At 44.3% G+C, this 24,680-nt stretch overlaps 2 protein-coding genes across 3 annotated transcripts in view; both read left to right on the forward strand.

The window, feature by feature from the left end:
• The window catches only part of TTC6 (tetratricopeptide repeat domain 6), a 49,819-nt gene extending 33,486 nt beyond the window's left edge, over positions 1-16,333 (forward strand). For both annotated transcript variants that reach the window (XM_078596513.1, XM_078596514.1), the window contains 6 exons: positions 6,338-6,411; positions 7,507-7,717; positions 9,836-9,988; positions 11,324-11,494; positions 13,989-14,214; positions 14,985-16,333. In XM_078596513.1, coding sequence (XP_078452639.1) covers positions 6,338-6,411; positions 7,507-7,717; positions 9,836-9,988; positions 11,324-11,494; positions 13,989-14,214; positions 14,985-15,130 — 981 coding nt within the window. In that variant the 3' untranslated portion in view covers positions 15,131-16,333. The remainder of the gene's footprint in view (positions 1-6,337; positions 6,412-7,506; positions 7,718-9,835; positions 9,989-11,323; positions 11,495-13,988; positions 14,215-14,984) is intronic.
• A 6,250-nt stretch (positions 16,334-22,583) lies between these two features.
• LOC144720169 (somatostatin receptor type 1-like) lies at positions 22,584-23,785 on the forward strand. The gene has a single exon (XM_078596675.1). It carries the CDS (start codon positions 22,628-22,630, stop codon positions 23,750-23,752), a length of 1,125 nt encoding a protein of 374 aa, XP_078452801.1. The 5' UTR covers positions 22,584-22,627; the 3' UTR covers positions 23,753-23,785.
• Positions 23,786-24,680: the final 895 nt, after the last annotated feature.

Genomic DNA, 24,680 nt, shown 5'->3' on the forward strand with positions numbered 1-24,680 from the left:
GAAAACAAAAAATGAGATGCTGCATCCCTCCCACACAGAGTCAACATACCTCTCAAAAGGTCAATGTAAATAGAACATTGGTTCTATGTATGCGTAGCTGTTTTGGAAGTCTGGAACATTGCAGGGTATTAAACTGTATTGTGAACATAGCACCCCTTGTGCGACAATGTGGGTTTTGTATTTGTCAATTACAAGGGTAAAGCATATTTATTCGTGACTGGTTTTACAATTGAATACCTCGCCATGTCAATTAATGAAGATCTTCCCAAGCCACTCCCATCTGTCACGGTCACGCTATATGCAAGGATCAGCGCACGAGCTGATCTCATCACTGAATCTCTGTATATATGTGTGTTGAACTTCTTTTGCACCATACATAGCCAACCGTGCTAATCGGAGGTGCGGGGCAAGGACAAGAAACTAAACAAAACAAAGCGGTTTTCAATCTCGATTATAAAAGTGCATAGCTCCAGTGGCTTCCTAATATCGGAAGGGAGGGTGTTCCAGACGGATAGATCATGGCTGATGATAATTAATTGATGTAAACATTACAGGCTTGTTAATATAGATATATACAATATTATGCATATCTGTTGAATAGAGAGCTCAGATCGGTGAAATTAGAAAAACACCTGCTAACAGATTATGTGCCTTATGTAAATAGGCTAAATAATATAAACATCAGATTAAATTGTAGCGTTTCCTTTAACACTTTATTACAGGATTGTGTACGCATGCATTCATAACGTTTGTAAGATTGTTGATGTGTGTGTGTGTCTGCTTGTGTACTGTTTAAGAAAAAATACCAGTGGCACGCTGGTGTTTGATTCTGCTATTATTTCATTTATTTCTTCCCCTGGCCTCCATCTCTGTTGATGCTCTATCCCACCTCACTCATCCCTCACTGCTGCAGGAAACCATACCTGTGACTTCATCACGTCTTGATCCAACCACTGTAACTCTCCTCTGACCTGCCCAAATCCCTCACCTCCATATTCCAAATGATCCAAATTAACGCCACCACATTTTTCAGCCACATCTCTAATCAGGACCACATCAACGCCCGATCCTCAGATGCATCCAGTGGCTGCAAATAAAGCCGTTCAGTCCATTGCAAGATCACCATCGCTGTGGTTAGTCTTCCCCACAGACTCGCTCCTGCCAACGCGCCTTGCTCCAGTCCCCTCCACATGCTGTCTGCCTGGCAATCAACGCCTTCTACCAGGCCCCGAGTCCAGGAGTCAGCAACCTGCGGCTCCCAAGCCGCATGCTGGCTCTTTGGCTCTGCCCGCTTGCGGGCAGCCGTAACAACAACAACAACAAAACTTTGAATCTTCAACGTAATTGAACGCAAAGATAATAAGCAGTTTATGAAACATGACCATCAAGTGGGTCACTATGGAATGTCATGGTGACAACAAAATGTACAGACAAACTGTATTAATAATTAAGGGGGGGTTGGTAGAAACTAAATAGACAGTTTATTTTTTCACCTATTTTGTTTATTTAGGTCAGGATATGCTTGTCTTCTGTATACCTGATGTGTGTGTGTACAAGTAGCTGTCACGTGTGATGCTGCTCTCGAACTATTTTGGTCAAAGACAAAAAAAATAATGGCTCTTCTTCTTTGAAAGGTTGCTGACCCCAGCCCTAGTCAATGTCTGGTCAATGAGAAGTTTTCGGTAACGTCACGTAGATAGGTTCAAATTAATAAAGAAAAACTACGACGTTTTTATGAAAACACAAGCGATCGTCATCAGGAGGAAGAAAGAGGGCGAAAGCTGCTGAGGCAGACTTTTAAAGGTTTAAAAATGGGTGTAGCCCAAGGGTCATAAACGACGTGGGCGAGGCTAGTGATGTTAATGAGATAAATTAGCATGTTAATGTGAGATCGGAGAGCGGCCTCCACAACGAGGGCGGGACTAGTGATGTTAATGTGATAAATTAGCATGTTAATGTGAGATCGGAGAGCGGCCTCCACAACGAGGGCGGGGCTAGTGATGTTAATGTGATAAATTAGCATGTTAATGTGAGATCGGAGAGCGGCCTGCACGACGAGGGCGTGGAGGTGGCTATGTTAATGTGATAAATTAGCATGTTAATGTGAGATCAGAGAGCGGCCTCCACAACGAGGGCGGGGCTAGTGATGTTAATGTGAGATCGCAGATCCGCCGCCACGTCGAGGTCGGCACGCGTAGGTGGCTATGTTGACTTTAAAACATTTTTTTTTACCTGTTAATGTTAAATCGGAGAGCCAAAGCCACGGTGAAAATAAAAACTAACATCGGTAGGTGGCAGGATGAGAACATCACTGCCAGTCATGACTTAAACTGGTTGATGACGTCCTTCCAATGATTGGTGAGTTTGTACCCATCCTCTCAGTTGAAATTGTGTCTGTATATGTGGATGGCTTCACGAACGAATCTTTGTTGATAGCCAGTGGGCTTACAAAGTACCTTCGTCTTAGAGAAATCAATTTCGTGTGAGCGAGCCGCAAACAATGATGAGCCACGGCTGAAGTGTTGGTCCTACCGTGTTTCAAATCTGCCTTATGCTCACGAACATGGTCCGAGACATGTCGCTTAGTTTCCCCAATGTAACTACTGCCGCAGACACAGCTTAGTTTGTAGACGCCGGGGTATTGCATGTCAGGGATCCTATCCTTCACAGATGGGATCAGATCACAAATTGTATGTACTGTGTTAAATTAAGCCTGGATCTTGTGTTTGCTAAAGATTTTGGAAATATTTTAGGTGACCCCTGCTATATATGGCAAGGTGATGGTTTTGATTGGGTCCTCAGATGGTTCTTTCCCAACAGTTGGGGTGATAGCTTTACAGATTGTGTGGTCCGAATATTCATTTATCTTGAGAGCTTGGTGCACATGTTTCAGTTCACTGGCTAGGTGATGATGGTCAGAGATACATCGAGCTCTATGGTGTAAAGTTTTGATGAGGGAATTCTTCTGGTATGGATGGTGGTGGGGGTCAGGTTTTAGATAGGCATCCGTATGGGTGGCTTTCCTGTAGACAGTGGCCCATTGAGCCATGTGGTCTCTTTTCGATTAGAACATCCAAAAATGGTAGCTTGCAATCCTTTTCCCCCTCCATGGTGAATTTGATGGCTGGGTGTATGGAATTAATGTGGTTGAGGAATTGGTTCAGAGCTGGTCGGCCATGTGGCCAGATGACGAACGTGTCATCTACGTACCTCTTCCACAAGGACGGACGTAGAGTGGATGCCTGGATGGTCTTACATCACTAGCCCTGCCCACGCCGTTTTTGACCCTTGGGCTACACCCATCTTAAACCTTTAAAACAGTCTGCCTCAGCAGCTTTCTACCTCTTTCTTTCTCTTGATGACAATCGCTTGTGTTGTGATCGAAACGTCTTGGTTTTTTGTTTATTTTATTTTAATTAATTTGAACCTATCTACGTGACTTTACCGAAAGAGCCAAAGAATATGAATTCCTACAGTCACAAAAGCTTTAAGTCAAGATGTATTCCTTCTGTGTTTCCCTCTTGAATCTTTGTCCTGCCAATTCCTGTTTTCAAGTGTAGGCTCTAGATTGCCCTCTTCTCCTCTGCCTGTGATTGATTGTCCCTTCTCTACGAATGCACTTTCATCATCCTGCTGTCCTATTTCAAATGGTTGAAACACTTTCTCTAAATGATGAGATAACTCGCGTGCAGACAAGTGCGTGCAGGCTAGGCAAAATAAGGGTAATACTACAACCACAAGGAATCATTTCTAGACGGCAAAAAAGACGTTTGTCACCATTGGATATCCGCTCCCATCATGTCTTGCATGTCGCGTTACCACACCATACTGCACGTGCAATGCACTCAGCTGTGTTAGACCACTAACTCAAATAAAAAAATGCAAATCATTTTCGACATGAGGAGGGCAGTAAAAGCGGAACTGTATACCCGTTTCATCATCGTTATGAATGATCAGTGGAGTACAGGCATCTCCAGCTACCTTGTGGACAAGCCCAGCCTCATCACTAGGGACAACTTGACATTTACATCCTCTCGCTTTCTCCCCTCTGAAATAATCTCACCATAGAATGTACGTCTTGAGATGCGGTGACATTGGCGTGCTTTATACGTAAACATTCCACCGTATCGATATTGCATGGAACAAAGACGTTCACTGCATATTAGAGAGCCACTGGAGCTTTGTCATTTTAAATAATCTAGAACTGCTTTTTGTGTTAAATGTGTTGTCCTTCCCCCGCACCTCCGGTTAGCACAGTTGGCTAAGTAGCGGTGCTGTGCAAAATAAATGTAACATAGACATTAATGGTTTATTATTATCTAACAGGTATTCTTATGAACTATCAATCCTCATCTTATCTTGTTCCAGCTACACGAACGTTACAAATTAATGTAAACATTTGTAATTTTTTATACTTTAACTGGTGACGAATGATTAAGACCAAATAAAGTGCAATTTAGTAGCACAAGGATATACATTACCCAGGAAAGAAACAATGTACTGTGTTGTCTTTTATAAAAAGGGGTTTAGGTACTGTTACTTAATGCATGTGATTACTCAAGCAATAGAAATCTTCAGAATAAATGAAAGCCTTGTGATGAATTTCTAAAACTGTTGAGCTGTGTTATTGCGCAACAGTTGAGATAACGCTTCACTAAGCGGAGTTGATTGAGAAAAGTGTAGGTTATCTACATAGCGTATAATGCGCAGCTATTAGCTGGGCCTGGAGCATTGAACAAACTTTCATAGATCACTGCTTATAATCGGTTTTAGAGTTATATGACGTGCATATAAAGGACTAAGCAGAATGCACCCAGGTGCCATTACTTGCATTAAATAATTGAGTATATGTATACATAAACACTGTATACATCCCAGATGTATGTACGTAATCGCGACTAATCGCAATCTGTTTCCATCTGTATGGGATATAATGTTGCCCCCTCGTGCACCTGGGTGATCTGGTTTCCTCCCCCCCTGTTAAATGAGCTCCTTAATTTGGCTGAACACATCTTCAATTAACAAAAAACCTTTTTGCAGGACCCTCCTGCAAAAAAGAGAGTCCTACGATTCAGTGTCGTTCTCCTGTGTAAATAGTTAAATGATTACCCATCATAATTATTATCATTAGTGATACACGTAATTACACTCGTGCTTTTCTGTATTTTAAATTTGGCCTCGAAGTAGTAGTATTAGCACGTCAGAATCAACACATGTAAGCACCGACCACAAATTATGTGGTGATGCTGCTGCGTTTGCACCGGTGCTCAGGCACAATTAGCACATCATTAAACACCGTGGCTGTATAAAGGAAAATATATAATTAGTGACATTTCGGGCATTGGCCCTTCTCTATAGCAAACAAATTATTCGAATATATATTCTGTATATACCTTCTGTTACAAGGCAAGGCTTCAAATAACGTCGGGATTTATTTTATTTTGTACCTACGTGACTTTACCGAGAAGAACCAAAGAGTAAGAAGGCAGTGTGATTGACGAATGTGATGAGGTGTGATGTACCCCCCGGCAAATCTCTAACAGTTTTATGATGAATACATAATTCATATACGTTGCAGTTGATGGACAAAGTATTTAATCAGTTAAAAGCAAATTCTGGAAGTGATAGTGAACATTTCTATTAATTTACAATTAAAGTACAATCTTGCTATTGGCAGTCATTAAAAAAAAATAATTCTACAGCAATTTTGTCGTGCTCGCAATTTTAAAACCATACAGCGTTTTCCTAGTCGGAGGTGTGAATGATGGTGTAGTGATGATCACACTGCACCGTAGACCCGGCAAGCTCAGTTCGATTCCTGGCCACAGGTAAAATCAGTGGCTGAGTTAAGATATCTAAAGCTTTCCTTGCGCCGCCCCCCCCCCCTCCCCACCCTGACCGGCATGGTGAAGTATGGTCAAACAAACCACACTACCGACGTGACATGGGAAGGCCCTCATTCATCAGTTGATTTTCAAAGGGATGCAAATTTTTATTTAAATATAAAGCATTACATTCATAATTCGTGGAAATGTAACTGATAAAAAATATATTGCTACTTTTTCCATGTGAGATATACGTTTATAAATTGGACTTTGCAGAACAGTTGATTTAAACAATAGCTACATCCTCATAAATAAATAAACCAAGTGAAATCACATGTTAGAGTAAAGGATATTAACAAGTTCACCACGAGATTGTGAAAGCCAACTTCGAATTGAAGGCGATTATCGTTGTCGGAGGTTGAGTGACGAAGATGACTTCATGCACATATAGATGAATGTCATGATACCAGTAATACGTTTAGATAATCACTCACATCTCTGCCTTGATACAGGATTTTTATGCAGCCAGCAAGATCGGTCCTCCAGACCCCAAACTGCTCCAGGCATTGGGAATATGCTATCACAGGTTAGTTGCATAATTGTGATCTATGTGCACCTACATCTTGACTATATATTCTATCCTTTTGCTCGTCCACGGACGGGTGTATTGCAGTAAATCTGAAACTTGTGAGCGAAAATCAGAGCGCGACGTGATATTCATTGCATTTATTCGTTTGCAATTTGTAAGGCCGCGGTGACACAGACCTATTTAATTTTAAGGTTATGATCCCTTGTTCATCATGACGTCCTTTTAAACTTCTACGTCTCAACAGCGTTACGGAGACCGTTTGACGTGAGGGTTCTGCCTTTGTAGTGAGGGTTGTGAGTTGACGCTGAGGAGGGGGGAGGAGGCGCCTCGGCCCCCCAATGTGGAGTGACGTCAGCCGCTAATTATTATGAATGGAGGGGGGGTGTCCATTTGGAGGACGTCACCTTATAATGATTATTAATGAGGGGGGCTGTTCGATGTGGAGTGACGTCACCTGCTCATGATTATTAATGAGGGGGGCTGTTCGATGTGGAGTGACGTCACTTGCGCATGATTATTAGTGAGGGGGGAGGGTGCTCCATGTGGAGTGACGTCACCCGCTCATGAATATTAATGAGGGGGGCTGGTCGAGCATTAAGGACGGACATTCCTGGGTGATTATAGTAGGTATAAGATACAAGCAATATTTGTAAATGTAAATGTCAAGGAGGTCACCAATTGCTGGGCCCTTGTTGCTGCTGCTGTTGTCAGCCTGTAACTCGTAGGCTTTCGCGACTGATATTATTCACTATTTAAAATTCTGGGCAAAAAACCTGATGAAACTGGTTGTAATCACCAGTCAAACGTCGTACTCCAATTGTTAATGTTGTGAGATTTACTCTCGAGCACACCAGTGTGCTAAAGTCGTTACTAATTTCCACGTTTTGTTTACGTGACAACCCTTGCTAATTGGCTGTGTCGGGTGGTGGTGGGTTAATGACACATTTTTATTTATGTGATCTCACCCAAAAACAAAACCTTTATTATAAGCCTTTATTATCGCTGCCATCTATTTCCCATGCCATCCTCTGCTTCCCTTGGCACGTCTCGCTGCCCGCTGTTATTAAGCAGCAAAACCCTTTTCGTCCCAAGGCTCGGCCGCGTGAAAGAAGCCGTCGCTGCATTTGGCGAAGCCACCAAGGCGGACCCCTTCTACGTGAGCGCGTACGTTGGGCGCGGCAACGCCCTCATGAACTACGGCCACGCGTCCGGCACCAGGGCGGCTCAGCGTGACTACCTCCGAGCGCTGCGTCTCGACCCGCTGAGCGGCCACGCCAGGGTTAACCTGGCCTACAGCCTTCAGGTTGGAACGAAGCAACAGTCGGAGCCGTCGTGTTGGTTTTACAATTCTTCTTCTTGTATTGGCTGATGTAGCTGCTAAACAATGACTGCAATTTCACGTTCAGGTGGTCCATACGAAAGAAGGTTAACAATAGCTCATTATCATCAATACTTACGTGTTGATTACAACCAACAATCCACTTCTGGATGAGTGCCTCCCCATGCCACGGTAGTCGTGGGGGTTATTTTACTGTGCTTGTTAAAGGTGGGGATCGCATACGTGGTAGCATAGAAGTACGAACATTTTTATTTCTGCACTCCCCACTACATAGCCCTACAGCAACCTATTACAAACTTTTTTTTATCCAAGGCTCAACCAAAAATAGTGCTTAAAGAACATAGGCAATGTCGTAATCCGAGACCTCCGATGGAGATTTGTATTTTATGTTATGGGCGTCCTGCGACGGTACTACTTTTGTTATACGTTACAGATCTTAGTTACAATCATGGTTACATTGGTCGCGATACTAACAGCGAGTATCGGTAGGCGTGCTTTACATGTTACAGATGTAGTGGGTTCTAATCAGGCGCACACCAAGACTGGGAGTTTATTCTCTAACACAACCAACACTATTCAATGTTCCAAGTACTCTTTGGTTCTTTCGGTAATGTCACGTAGGTAAAAAAAAAAATAACTAAATTCAATGTTTCAAGGTTAACTATGTACATTCAGAGCGACTATGTACATTACAGGTTAACTACATAAGGTGGAGGCCACCGTTCCTAACCACCTAACCACTTTAGCGGACTCTATATGGTTGAACCAGAACTGCCAACACGCCGTCGTGTCTCTGCGCACTGAAGAGCGAAGATCGGAGAAGACGACTTCTTCCCGGGTTGAACAGCCACGCTCCTTCTTCTTGGTTCTTTCGGTAAAGTCACGTAGAAGGGAAGTAATAAAATAATAAAAATAAAACATAATAAAATAATTCTCACGACGTTTCGGCCACAACGCAAGCAGCCGTCCTCAGGTGAAGACCAGGTCTGTCGGGGAGACAGCGTCAGCCGAAACGTCGTGAGAATTATTTTTATTATGTTTTATTTTTATTATTTTATTACTTCCCTTCTACGTGACTTTATCGAAAGAACCAAGAAGATGAATCCCTGCAGTCACGAAAGCTTTAAATCGAAGCCATGCTCCTTCTCGGGGCTCGGCTTATATCTCCTGTGACGTCACCGAGCTCCGCCTCTGGTCACGCCCCCCTTCTCGATCCTTCGCGAAGACTCTGGGTCCACATCACGTGGCCCACTCGCCCCCTTTTGGAGGCCCCCGTGCCCCCTCCTCCGGTCACGTGCTCTTTCCGGTTCATCCAGAGTGTCATGTCCTGATCCGACCTCCGTGACATCCGGAGTCTGCCCCCTAGTGAGCCCTTGTGTATAGTACACCCACTGTAGCCATAGAACGGCCCATTTATGTCGTTACACAGGTATAGGGAATCGGTTGAAAACGTACAAAAAACGAGACGTTAATTCATAACCAGGTGAGCGCTCATTCAGATAAAAGTCTATTGTTAATGTCTCTTCTAATAATGCACAATTGCACATATTTTTCTAAAGATTGTGAGATATTATGGATTTTAATTAACCTCTTTTTTCTGATGTTTTAAAGAAAGCTATGTACCGCATCAGCTCTTGACACGTTGTTTCACACCACATTTTGATAATTAGTAATGGTATGCACTATTTCTGTAGGTGTATTGTACTTTTAGAAACACCATAAACCACCAAAATACCAGATAAATTATAGCTAAATTCTAGAAAATTGGAACATGCTAATGGCTGATAAAATATAATTGCAAAAAGGAATTATTCAAGCTTTACTACCAGGCAGTCAATGAAAAAGTTGAGAAATATTTTATATCCAACAATGTTCGAGAATATTGTGAGCGTCTTGGAATTTAACTTTTTAAATCACAACATTAACAATGACAATGTAAAGCTCATAGGATTTTACCAGCATTGTATATGAGCATAACTGCAGTATAGATGATCCATACTTAAATTGTACAAAATTAGCAGCACACCGACCTAGAAATCATTTTACGTAAGAATCTAAAAGCTTCCCCCTGTTTCTTTGCAGGCGAATGGAAGATTTCAGAAGGCTTGGAATCATTTCACAACAGCAATTGAGCTGAACACAAGATGCGCTGAAGCATTTGAGGGCCGTGCAGTTGTAAACCTCCAGATGAACAGCACGTTTGCCGCACTGCAAGACATCAATACAGCCGTGAAGGTGGAAGTTTGCCATTCTTCATATGGATTGTACATCGCCTTTGACACATTGAACACAGAAGCATAAACTCGTGGTGACTATTAGAATGTTTGAAAAGTGTCAAGAGGTTGCTCAAAGTAACGCTTGTGCAATACATATGTTTTATCAGTCACCGTGATTATCAAGGCATTTCAATATTAATTCCATGCTATAATGAGCCAAGAATGTCTGTGTGTCCCGCGTGTGACGTCACTCCACGTCGACCAGCCCTCCTCATTAATAATCATGAACAGATCTTGCCTTAAAGCTTTCGTGACTGCAGGAATTAATATTCTTTGGGTCTTTCGGTAAATTTACGGAGATAGTTTGAAAGAACCTATCTACGTGACTTTGCCGAAAGACCCAAAGAATAATCATGAACAGGTGACGTCCTCCACATGGACCCCCCCCCCCTCATTAATTATCATGAGCAGGTGACGTCACTACACATCAAACAGCCCCCCTCATTAATAATCATGAACAGGTGACGTCTCCAAATGGACACCCCCGCCCCTCATTCATAATAATTAGCAGGTGACGTCACTCCACATGGGGGGGCGAGGCGCCTCCTCCCCCCTCCTCAGTGTCAACTTACAACCCTCACTACAAAGGCAGAACCCTCACGTCACGTGATCTCCGTAACGCTGTTGAGACATCAAAGTAAAAAGGACGTCATGATGAACAAGGGATTAGAACCTTTAAATTAAATAAGTCTTTGTCACCGTGGCCCTACAAATTGAATGCGAATTGATGCAATGAATATCACGTCGTGCTCTGCTTTTCGCTTGCAAGTTTCAGATTTACTACAATACACACGTCTTTGGACGGGCAAAAGGCTAGTTTATATTATATGCACATGTGAAGAAATAAGTGTCGTGCATATGGGCCTTCAAAATAAGTCAATCGTTAAATAGATGTAATGCGTTGCGTTACATTATAATAAATAATAGATTGTTATGAAGCATGCATGGTACGCCCTCTCTAAACACAATAAAACCAATAATTTATTTTATAAACCTATCTATTGCTTATGATCATGATTGCAGCAACAATTTATATATTAACAAGTTAAGGATGCACCTTTGAAAAATAATGTACTTTGCATTACAATAAAAGTACCATATTTAATGAGCTCGTAAATTATTTAATACAATCCTCTGCCTATATCATAATCATTATAACTCAGGGAGAGCGTTATTTTTTGTTGCCAAAAAATTTACTTGGACACGTGTTGCTTCAATGGCCATCGCAACTGACCCGGGCGATACGCGCGTGTGCACGGTTTCACGCCCCTCCCGAACGAACACCGCGGCGCAGCTGGGGAAGTCGGCGGAGGTGCTGACAAACCGCGGCGCGATCCACCAGGGTTCAGGCGATGTGGTGAGCGCCATGCGCGACTACCAGGCAGCCATCGTCGCCGATCCCAACTACGCCCTCGCCTACTACAACGCCGCCAACGTGTACCTGCACGGCCGCCAGCTGACGCAGGTGGTCTTGACGCTGCAAACGAGGCACCCTTTTGTTACGCTCACGTCCCGGAGCCAGGCGACACACTCGGTGTTTCGAATAACAGAGGGCTCATTTTGTTTCTCGGCAAGACGGCCGAACAACATTGCCTTGGACATTTGACCCATTGTTGTGAATGGAGACGGGACAACAACAACAAAAACATTGCACGAATCTGGCTCTGCAAACGTTTGTTTCAACATGAATCATTCGTGTAAAAGTTGAATTCAGAATGAAAATAAATGTGGTTGGGATGGAAATGTTTCAGTTTGCAATAAGACTTTGTTCTGCCGTGAAGTTTTAATGAATACACACATTCAGTATATCAGAGAATAGAAAAGAAGAGAATAATAATATAGCTATTATGGGTTCCTTTTTATGGAACACCTCGAGAATTTGAACATCTAATTAGAGTGATTGTAAATTGCAAAGAACTGCACACTCTTGTACATAATGTACCAATTATCACAATACATTTTGGGCGAGCAATGTTTTCAAACTTTTAATAGAATAATATGCAGTCCTTTGTTCATTGAATGCCGGATGAAGGCCTCCCCACACTGTGGTTCATGGGTATTATTTTAACCATACTTCCAAGTCCCAATTCAGATCAAATTTACCACCGATTTTAGCCATGGAAAGGAATCAAAGTCGTGTCGCTGGCTACTTAGTACGATGCGCTCACCACTGCACCACCACTTGCCACTTTCAATATAGTGCATGCTGAATATGATCAATTACATTATACGTGTGTACTCACATGCGTGCAATACAGTTTTGATACACTTTTTAGGGTAAAGTAAAATGTAATATAAACTCAGGAAGGTTTCGTCTGCAATATTTTTTATTGCAAATGCTTCTTTAAGATCCTGCCGTGGTATAACGGTCACGTACACTTTGACTTTCGACCCAGAGCCCACCGGTTGGATATCCCAGCATGGTAGTTGAAACAATGGGCTACTTTGCTAAGGGAAAACAAAAAAAAGATTAGGCATTAACCTTTCTGGAAATAGTACAAGTTTTAAGATGTTCAAACACCAAACTAAACATCAAGGCTGCATTAACCACACATGCGCACCTCTGATTAGCACCACGGTTTGGCTACGTACGGTACGAAAAAAGTTTAACATAATACGTGCAAAACATGCAAACAAATCTACTGTGAGTATGTGTGCATTGTCGTTGAAACTGATTGGCCTACACAAGAGACAGCCTTCTATCGGACTTTAGCATCTTGGTACTGGCAAAAAGGGTCCCATAGGTACGTTTTCTAAATCCCCCCCCCCCCGCCCGACTCAGTAGTATGCGGGTACATCACAGACGATCAGCAGTTCACATTGTGGTGGGATAAACTGTGCGTAATCCCTTACTCTTTCAAGATGTCAGGCCAGTGTAGAAGAGTAGGCCAAATACAGTAAGCAATTTCAGTGCTGCGACCTTTACCTTTTATTTTTCCACGTATTTAACTTGATGAAAACAAGTTTTTGCAGACAGTTCATGTCGTCGTGACCAACCACTACTGTCGTAATATTAAAAGAAATGTATTTCGTTTGCGAAAATAATTATATTAAAAACAAGCACATCATAATCAAGTTGTTTAAAAAAACACATGTATTACGGATAGAAGTACCTTAACTAAAGTACGTTTTCTAAAATTAAAATTGTAATTTTTTGCAAAAAAAACAATGAGTTGTACTAATAAACAAAATCAATTGAATAAAAACAATTGATTGACATTCATAGATTGTTGTTATTGTTCATGTATTTTAAAGCTGCTATTCATATAATACAATAGATATGAGATATACCTGCAGATGGAACATCTTCAATTTGGTATTTTTATTCAATTGAGGGTGGCGTCCATGGTGCAGTGGTTGTCACACTGCGCTACGAACCTGTTAGCCTGAGTTCGCCGTAGCTGACATCGGTGGCAAGTAATACTTTTAATCAATCCAAGGCCCCCCTGCACCAATACTCAGGCTGGTGAGGTATGGCCTAACAGCCCCCAAAACTGAAAGTCCCGGGGAAGCATTCATCCAGCGTCGGATTGACACTGCTGTAAATACTTACACATGATAAGTTAGTGATGAAGGATGGCTATGGCGGGCTAGAGTGGAGGTTTGAGCTGCCACATCTCCGATCAGCACAGTTGGATACGTACGGTGTGAAAGAAGTTAAACATACATACATACAAACCTTAACCAATGAAGCAGGCTCATTCTATTTCGGTACAATTCCCCATTACTGCTATGATGGAATACATCCGAGCATTGATTTATACTTTAAAGTTAATTTAAGTTAAACACATGTCAACGGCCCGCTGTGTTTTTATTATATTAATTGTACATCAACATATGAAATCTGGTATATGCCTCGCATTGACTTGATGCACAAGCACAGCGTATGATGACCCATCTTGTGCTAATGTTCCCCTGTAGTAATTGAACCTGTGTGTGTGTGACCTTCACCACTGCAGGCGCTAGATTACTATGACCGAGTGGTGGAACTGGATCCGATGGATGAATGTGCCTTCCTGAATCGGGCCATCGTCCGCTCGCTGAGCGGCGATGCCACGGGGGCTCTAGCTGACTTCTGCAAGGCCGCCACGCTAAGCCCACAAACGTCACATATCTACTTCAATCGTGCAAACCTTCACTGCATGCTCGGTCAGTACAAACGAGCGGAAGCAGACTACACTGAAGGTAAGATTCCGCAGACAGAAAACAAAGCCATTCCAATGCTTTTATTGTTTTATATTTCTATTATTGTATTGTTTCCTTTCTACGTGGAAGAACCAAGAATATCATTCCACTGCTGTTTTCACTTTTTTTATTCACACTTCTGTGGATTTCAGTGTTTTATTTATTAGGATTGCGAGTAAACTGAACCACCTTTCTTATTTGTATAGGATTGTGACTGAAACCGTTATTTCAGTAAACAACGTTGAAAGCCACTTTAAAAACTAACCTCACTCTATACGAGTTTTTCAAACATTGCTCACAGTCGTCTGCTCTATGAAAGTCCTTGAACCGTCAAGCGGGCTGACGATGCAGGTTTCTCTTGAAAAATAAATACTTTAACCAAGTGCCAATTCACATGTTTGAGAATGAAGAAAGCTTGTGTTTGCAGCAAAGACCAAATGTCTATGGATGTAACCTTGATCTAGCTTAGGCGATATAAATGTATTCATTGGCCTATTGATGTGCCACAACCATCACATCACCATACATAATGGAGACATTTAGGAGGGAAGATAGGGGCATACATGAAATCTGCGCGTTGTATAAATATTGTGGCTTTCAAAATGTGTTTATCTGAATATAGCTCATGTATTGTAAACATTAACACTGTTGTGTTGATTTAAATTAAAGTCTTTAAAAATAAAATAATAATTTGTAGTCCTTTGTTAGGCCACTGCTGAATGAAGGCCTTCCCATTCAGTGGCATTAATGGCTTTGCCCTTGTGTTACAGCTCTGACCCTTCAGCCGCACGATGCAGTTACCTACTTGTGCAGGGCAGAAGTCCGTGGCAAGCTGGGGAAAAAGGAGGATGCGATATCCGATTATAAACATGCGGTGGAGATACAGACGGGGAGAAAAGAGTCACTGAAAATGTGATTATCCTTTTTGTTTTACATTGACAGTGATCACAAGTTGAAGCCTATTGAAACTATATTCTTGGGTTTGTTCGGTAAAGTCACGTAATAAAATTAAAATTAATAAAAGTAAAATAAAAATCACGACGTTTCGGAGGCAACACAAGCTTCTATCAAGTACTTGATACAGCAAGCGTGCTGTGACGGTTCCACCTGAAGACGGAAGCTTGTGTTGCCTCCGAAACGTCGTGATTTTTATTTTATTTTACTTTTATTAATTTAATTTTTTACCTACGTGACTTTACCGAAAAAACCCAAGAATATGAATCCTTGCAGTCACGAAAGCTTCAAATCTAGAACCTATAGAAACTTGTTACTGGTATTTGACCCACATGGTGACACGTCTTTAAAGTCCTTCAAAAAAAAAGAACAGAACCCCCCCCCCCCCTCGAAAGAAAATCAATTATGATCCCTGTGAGAAAACACAGAATCTCGTTGGACCAGTAAATTACCTTGAACCTTTGATCTTAAGCCATCATGTATACGGATACACCTGGAGACAGATACACGTGTCTGTATAGAATGGCTTTGAAAGCAAAGTAAGCTTTATTGACACTCATTCCATATACCAGTAAGTTCAGGACATCACCTTCAAGTATTTCTAATTCACGTCAATTTAACATTCGACATGTTATATTTATTTGTATAATTTGCTTTCATTAAAGAAGGCCTTACCACATTACAATGGCATCTGCATGTAATCCTAAAGACCGAGATCACTTTTATTTACACTGGTGTAACATTTGCACAATAACATACGCCAAAAGATGTGTCAAATACTAAACATGGTTATAAGACCACTGTAGTTGCTAAGTTAATTTTTATTGCCAAAGAGGCGTGTTGTCAATTAAAAAAACTCATACGAGAATACTGTATTTCACATTATGCCCTCGGTTTGTTCACTTTTCTAGCATAATTACCCTTGATTGCAATCGTGCCTTTATATATAGGGGGTATATATTTTTTCGCTCTGCATGAAATACCCATTTCATTTTCGATTTCCAATTTTTTTTTCATACATTTGCTTTACCCACTGACATTTCGCAACTCAAGGTGGAGTTTAATTGGAAGTGGTTCATTTTAGTCCAAGGGTGACCCTCGTTTCATTTCGGTAATTTACAATTTTATTTGCAGTGTTAAATAAACGCGTATTTGTGCACAGTAAGTTTAGTGTTGTGGCTAATTTTGTTGGAATGCGTGCAATTATATTGTTTATACACATAAGGTCACTAAAAGGGTGTTGCCTCAAATTGGCTATTAAGAAGCATGAATTTAAATGAGTGGAAATGAGACTTTGATATTCATTTGTTAATTCAAATTATTTGACTTGAAAAATCTAAATGCTTTATAAAATTTACAGTTGTGAGTGCATTAGCGTTCACATGTTGGTGGCTAAGGAGGGCTGAGGTTTAATGAATTGCAACTATTATGATAATAGCTTTTTCTCCTTTTTTCTGGCAACAAAACAGGTGTTAAGATATTCTTGGTTCTTTCGGTAAAATCACGTAGAAGGGAAATAATAAATTAATAAAAATATAAAACAATATTATTACTTTATTATTTCCCTTCTACGTGACTTTACCGAAAGCACCAAGAATATGAATTCCTGCAGTCACGAAAGCTTTAAATCAAAACAAAACAGGTGCTAAGATGTTAAAACACCAAACTGAAACCTTTTACAAGGAATCATGTCTGCATTAACCACAATGCTTGTGGTCAGAATGCAAACAAAAAACATACTCTGATAATATATGCATTGTCCTTGAAACTGATTGGTCCACACCAGAGACAGCTTTCTTTTGAGCCTCGTCCTCTGGTCTAACACCGTTTGAAACGAGGCTCAAAAGAAAGCTCACCCACTTGCAGTAAGTGTCACCTACGTCTTTATCAGTTCATTGAGACAAGCATCGTCAATTTGCGTGACTTTGTGGCCACACGAGGGTGGTGGCTAACACCGATATGCAGAGCCCTTTGTCACTGCACTGCTCTATGGAGGCCTCTCCCTGGCCTGTTTGGAAACACGCGGCACAAACTCCGCGTGACGCGAATTTCAGCAGCATGGGGTTCAAGCACTGTGCCTAACAAACACCGGATCAACAAGCCCACCACCACCAACACACTGGCTTACACAACATACAGCTCATCAGCGAGCCCACCACCAACACACTGGCTTACACAACACGCAGTTCATCAGCGAGCCCACCACCAACACACTGGCTTACACAACACGCAGTTCATCAGCGAGCCCACCACCAACTCACTGGCTTACACAACACGCAGCTCATCAGCGAGCCCACCACCAACTCACTGGCTTACACAACACGCAGCTCATCAGCGAGCCCACCACCAACTCACTGGCTTACACAACACGCAGTTCATCAGCGAGCCCACCACCAACACACTTCCATCTTCCACAGAAGCAATGGGCAGTGCTTAAAACCCACGAAAGATGTGGATACCTAAGAGGTGGCAAACGAAACACGCTCCGGTGTGCTGCTGCAGCTGCAAACACCAACCACAGACCGTATAGACCAGGGGTCGGCAACCTACGGCTCCGGAGCCGCATGCGGCTCTTTACGGGCTGCTTCTTGACGATATGTACGTATGTACAGTACGTACTCAGATGCAATGCGGCTCTTGAAATACTGAATTTTGTACCGAATTGGAAAGAAATGGCTCTTCTTGTTATTTTGGTTGCCGACCCCTGGTATAGACCTTCGCACTACCCCAAGCATACATTTGAAGGCAATGTGTATATGCAATTCACCAATTCTCAAAGCAAATCAAACGAGCGGCTAAAGTACTCAGAACTCTAATCTGTAATCGTTGCTATTCATTGGTCATACGAAGCCATCATCAGTGACATAATGTCTATTTTGCGTTGGGTGTTGCTCGGGTGAGCTCGCAAACTCAGCAATGGAACGGCGAGAGAAGCGGTATCCAAGTCTGCTGGTCACGGTGGTGTCTGCAAGGCCACGCGGAATGGTCCACGAAACTCGTCGGTTCGTAAGATTTAGAGTCGCTTTAATTTGTTAATGGATGGTGCACGATGGACAGCAGACGAATTGTGAGGGTTGCCTGCGAGCGGTCTGCGGGTCGCAGAGAGGTTGGGCTGGAGTATTGTTACTCACAACCTACCTTTGCCTTGCCAGTGATGTTTTGTTTCACTCGTGAAATTGGTGCATTGCATCATCGCCTCGCGTATTTCTACATGCCCACCACGGCAATCTCCAAGATGCGAGGGGAAGCGTACGGTCTAAATCTACTGCTGTGTTATTTTACGAGATTCAACGGGCTGCTTAACAAACATAATTAAATCTGAACATTTAATATGGATTTCAGTTGTGAAATGTATTGCAAATGAAGTAAATTAATTCATCTTGTCATGGTTCATGGAGACAAATATTATCAATTTACATTTTCCTCACATCGTGTGGTGACTTTAAAAGCCCAGCGGGCGAGTGTGCAATTCAATCGTGTTAATATCCCAAGTGTGTTACACCCAGCATTTCACATATAGATTATGAAACTGATGCCTTGCGCTATATAAATGTCAGCCCTAAAAAAGAAAATAACCGAGAATGACATTTCATTAAGTGTATCGAAATATTTGCAGTGAACATACGATTTGTTCCATGAGGTTAATCGTCATGTTAAATCCCACGTATGTAACATTTGGAGGTGTCTACATCAAACATTTGTAAAGTACCAGGGATTCATTTCAATGTTATTCGAGTGCATGAAAGGTGATCATTGTGCCCAGCGTCCATGCTCAGCCAGAGGACAGATTTTAGCTCAACCCATAATCAAGTTATAGCACCCAGCTGATCAAAACCAAGATCTTGGAAGCCAGATGTCAATGGCTTTACTTTCTGCATGTGATATGAATGCCATTAAACCGCTTGCATGATATCTGTCTCTCTTTGGTATTGATTTGGACTGAGTAGCAACTAAAAATCGATGCCTAAATTGGGGACGTGTATTATTACGACAGTATTCATGTTCCTAGTACTTTAAATATTTGATGAAAGTGTTGCTGCCCATTGCAATATCATCTGCTACGACGACGAACACCTTGCACATTAACAAATTATCATTTGAATTACCTTCAGACAATGACTCTACTTTGCTGCAGTTGATGGTGTGACATTCGACAAGTAAATTTAATAAAAGCTTTACACCCGGCAGAGAGATGGTGCATTATCTGACGTGCTTATTACACTTTTCACACTTAAATGGTGCGAGTGCGGGCATCCTATCAGCATCTCATCAGCGCTTGCCCACACATATGTCTGTCTGCACCACACATTATTTAACGCCACACAGCCTGCATGCGTTACACTGGAGGGAGACCGCATTGCGCTTTCAGATGCGCTTCTGCGGCCGTCTGGAACGCTCTTCTTTCCGACAGGAAAACACTGGAGGTATGCACTTTTAAATCATCATCTAGATGTTTTGAAAACTCATTTATTGAGAACTGCTTTTAGCGTTTTGTTTGTTGTCCTTCCCCCGCACCTCCGATTAGCGCGTTCGGCTACGTGCGATGCAAAAGAAGTTCAACGTACATACACAGACTGCTGCCAAGCTGAGTGTACGGGTTGGCAGCACTCCTCGCCTGCTGTGGACGCGTGCCCTGAATTTACCCTGCGGATCGTTGTGTGCGCGCAATGCATCGCTCTGCACGTGGCATCTTGTGTGTGGGGGGGGGGGAGGTTAACACAGCAGCACCAAGACTGAGCAATCCAAATAAGTGTCCTTGACCTTGGCATTCACGTTGGCCTAATTTACAAAGAAAAAACAAGGAAGGATATCGTAAATGTATTTTCACGGCAGAATACTTATTTTCAGCCACGAGTGCCTTGGCTATCCTTGATGAGGATGGGGGGAGGGGGAAGTCGAGTGATGAGACCTTTACTCCCGAGACGACACAAAGTTAAACGCACAGCCTCCCACACGCAGGACGGACACGTAGCAAAAGCGCAAAGTTCCACTGACTTATTAGAAACTGTCACAGCTAAGTACGATTCAAACTTTCGGATTTGCAGTTTGATAAGTGAACGTTTTGCTAATACACATAGCAACACGAGCATTGAAGTATATATGTGTACATTGAAGTTATACGAAAAAATACGAAGTACCTGAACATAAAGTTAGTGGACATCATCCATGCCTCCATGGGTTCATTAAAATATATGTTTAGGCTACTTTCGGGACAACTCAAAAGTTCATGCAAATTGTTTTAATTCTCATGCAGTCGATATGGCTGGGGCGAAATGTCAACTACCTCGTTTAGTACACAGGAGGTCGTGGGTTCGATCCCGAGTTTGCATGTTTCTCTCCCCGTGGTCGCGATCATTTTTTCTCCAGGGCCTCCGGTTTTTTCCCTCCACATGTTTTGAATCAACGTCACGCGTTTAGAGAGTTCTTGGCCGCTATAGATTCCCACGTGATAAGCCACTTCGTTGAGCTATCATTTGTGATTGCCAGGTCGCTTCTGAAAAAGATCTACGTAGGCCTTATCTGGTAAAATAAGTGTGGTAAAATGTTTGTTTAAAGCCTCGACACAGAGGCGTTGTTTCTCTGTGCGCCTATGTGTGTGTCTCTCTCTCTGTGTGTCTCTGTGTTATCTCTCTCTACTTATGTGTCTGTCTGTGTGTCTCCGTGGCTGTGTTTTGTCTTTCTCTCAAATTTAGCAATCTTTGGAAGAACGATAATCAACCAGGTAGGGTGTTGGCTGTTATGTTAGCCGACTCTCTGTGTTGTATTGCATTATATTTCTAGGTTTACTCTTTGTTTTTTTAGGTAAAGTCACGTAGGTTAAAAGAAAACAAAACAAATCAAGTGATACAGCAATTTTGCTGTGACGGTTTCACCTGAAGATGGAAGCTTGTGTTGCCTCCGAAACGTCGTGATTTTATTTATTTTCTTTTAACCTACGTGACTTTACCGAAAAAAGCAAAGAGTATGAATCCTTGCAGTCACGAAAGCTTCAAATCTAGAATTTCTAAGTTTACTAGGTTTCTTTTCTCTTTCATTTGTACCTGATTATGATTGCTTTTGTTGCAATCAAAACGTATGCTATTATTTAATGTATTTTTTCTTTCTACGTGACTACCGAAAGAACCAAAGAGTATACAGTCAGTGTTGAATGTTTCGGATATCAGGTGATTTCCTGATTTTTTAAAACACGTGGCGCGCAATGTTTCTTTTCAAATCTCCACGAAACTTTCTCTCCACTGCTCGCGGAGCGATCGTTTAAAGCCCACGATCCCGCACACCCGAGTTCAATTCCCCACCACGACGGACATCACCAGTGCTAATTGATATCTTGACGCAGTCCGGGCCTCCCCATGGTCGACTCAACCTCAAACGCATCGGGTATTTGAGCACGTCATCATCATCAGCAGCGCTTGGAAGGCGACGCCTTGAGGGAATGATGCAGCGACGGGATGATGATCAGGTTCAGCGCGCCCTGTTTTATAAGAAACAATAAAGTAATTAGTTGCTTGCCCTGACTTAAATGTCAACGTCCCAGTTAAGGTAATCCGGTACAGTCGGCCTTCAGACCGCACCAACAACCCAATATAGCGTTCAGTCCACGATAGTAACAACAACGTAACAGCAACAACAACAACAACAGTAACTACCGTAGTACGATGCAACAAAACAAAAGAGAAATCGTTGTTGCCAGTGGCAACTCGAGCAAGCAAGATACCTTGGAGATGGCGTGCTCGTCATTTCCGCGCATGTGCCGCGCGGGGAATAAATGCCGAGGGGGGGGTGGTGGTGGTGGTAGTGGTGGTGGTGGCCGCGCACCTGAAAACCGCGGACCACGGCACGAGGACGGCAGCGCTCCCCACACCCTCCACGCCGCCGCCGCCGATTTCGAGTGTCCAGGGTCTGAGCGTCGCTACCCGCTCGCTACCCGCTCGCTCGCACACGACGACGCCAGCAGCGCACGGGGCGACTTGGAGGACCACGCAGGGCGACACGGACGCACAACGGAGAGACGACGTCCGCGGGGACCCGAGCGAGCGGTGGCTGGCCGCGAGGTGCGCACGCGACAGCCGTAGCGGGAAGGGGAAAGGAACGCACGCGCGTGCCCGTGTGTGTGCGCGCGTGCCCGTGTGCGCGTGCCCGTGTGCGCGTGCTCTGGAACCCGCCACAGCCTTTTGCGCCACACGGTTAATTGAAGGCGCGTTGCAGCGCGGCGCATTGGCTTAATCAATTTCCACCGTTTTTTTTGGTGTTTAATTGTCGGTGTGTTCATTCACTCGATTGTGTGCGCGCGTGCGCGTGCGTGCGTATGCGCGTAGACGAGGCACGAGTTTTGGTTATTCAGCACCCATCGGAGGATTTATTTAATGCTGGGGGGGGGGGGGGTTGGGGTTAGTCCGGAGAGAAAGAGAGAGGAGAGCGCGAGACACAGCCTCGGCTCGCTCGTAAGCAGCGGAGGGCGATGGTGCCACGGACCTTGACAAACATGAGTTGGGCGAACGTCACGAGCCACGGCTACAACGACACGGACAGCGACGCCAGCGCCGTGGTCATCCCCTTCATCTACGCGGTCGTGTGCTTCGTGGGACTCCTGGGCAACTCCATGGTGATCTACGTGATTTTCCGCTACGCCAAGATGAAGACGGCCACCAACATCTACATCCTGAACCTGGCCATCGCCGACGAACTCTTCATGCTCAGCGTGCCCTTCCTGGCCACGTCCGCGGCCATGCACCACTGGCCCTTCGGCTCGCTGCTCTGTCGCCTCGTGCTCAGCGTGGACGGCATCAACATGTTCACGAGCATCTTCTGCCTGACGGTGCTCAGCGTCGACCGCTACGTGTCCGTGGTGCACCCCATCAAGGCGGCGCGCTACCGGAGGCCGAGCATCGCCAAGATGACCAACGTGTGCGTGTGGGGTCTGTCGCTCGTGGTCATTCTGCCCATCATCATCTTCGCCGACACCGAAACGAGTGGCGGTGGCGGCGACGACGACGACGACGACGCCGCGACCGACTCGGGCCCCGTGGTGTGCAACCTCATGTGGCCTCACGCCAACTGGTCGGTGGCGTTCATCATCTACGTGTTCCTGGTGGGCTTCTTGGTGCCCGTGGTCGCCATCTGCCTCTGCTACCTGCTCATCATCGTCAAGATGCGCGTCGTCGCCCTCAAGGCGGGCTGGCAGCAGCGGCGCAGGTCCGAGCGCAAGATCACGCGCCTCGTCGTGATGGTGGTCACCGTGTTCGTCATTTGCTGGATGCCCTTCTACGTCATCCAGATCCTCTACGTGTTCGGCGTGCCCACGGACCCCACGGTCACGCAGCTCTTCGTGGTGCTCAGCTACGCCAACAGCTGCGCCAACCCCATCCTCTACGGCTTCCTCTCGGACAACTTCAAGCGCTCCTTCCAGAGGACGATCTGCTTGCGCTGGATGGACGGCGGCATGGAGGAGCCGGTCGATTACTACGCCACGGCGCTCAAGAGCAAAGCCTTCAGCCGCAACGACCTGAGCCTGCCCGAGGCGGTGGAGGCGAACAACGCCGTCTACCGCAACGGGACTTGCGCTTCACGCACCACCACGCTGTGAACTCGGGGGGTGAGCCCCTCTGGGTGCCGCGGACTCACGGAGTTGCGGTGGAGGAGGGGGGGGGCGGCTGTGGGATGGGGGGATGGGTCGACCCCGTGGCAGCTCCCACACACGGTACCCTCGTTCAGCATCAACGCGGACAGCAGCGGGGCTGGTGACGCACATTTTACTGATGCAATCCCTCCCTCCCAGCGCTTTGGAGTTGATGCAAGGGGGGGGGAGTGGGGGGGTTGGTGGATCACGCTAGGAGCATCGCAATGTCGTCGTGAGAATGCGCCCCCCCCACCCCTCGTCGCACCAAAAGCAGCGGGTCGAGGTGCGGTCACTGTCGGCTGCAGCTGAGTAAGTAGGCCACCGAGAGAACGCGTTGCTCGTGGCGCGCTCGCCGCGTCTCCTGCGTGGACTGCGAGACGCCCACACCTGCCGCGCGACAGCTCCCAGCGGGCGTCTCGAGCGGACGACCAAACCGAGGGGTCCTCCTCCTCGTGAGGTCTCGGGTGCGGCTGCTATGTTGGGAGAAAGCAGTTTATTATTTTTCGATTTAAAGCTTTCGTGACTGCAGGGATTCATCTTCTTGGTTCTTTCGGTAAAGTCACGTAGAAGGGAAGTAATAAAATAATAAAAATAAAAAAAATAAAAATTGTTTTATTATGTTTTATTTTTATTATTTTATTACTTCCCTTCTACGTGACTTTACCGAAAGAACCAAGAAGACAGTTTATTATTGTTACAAGTGGTCGAGGATGGTGCCTATATTTATATGGACTCATCCACGACCTCGCCAGAGAGATGGAGTGAGGTGTATAGCCATTCTATGATCTGCCTTTGAAGATTGCAAATCAACCCCGTTCCACGTATCGTAGGGTGAGTCCGCAGGGCTTAAACGCAGGGGCGAATGCAACGCGTGCATCCTGGATTGGTTTCCTTC

The sequence above is a fragment of the Lampetra planeri genome, chromosome 7 (genome assembly GCF_965212315.1).
Source record: "Lampetra planeri chromosome 7, kcLamPlan1.2.h2, whole genome shotgun sequence".
Taxonomy (NCBI): Eukaryota; Metazoa; Chordata; class Hyperoartia; order Petromyzontiformes; family Petromyzontidae; genus Lampetra; species Lampetra planeri.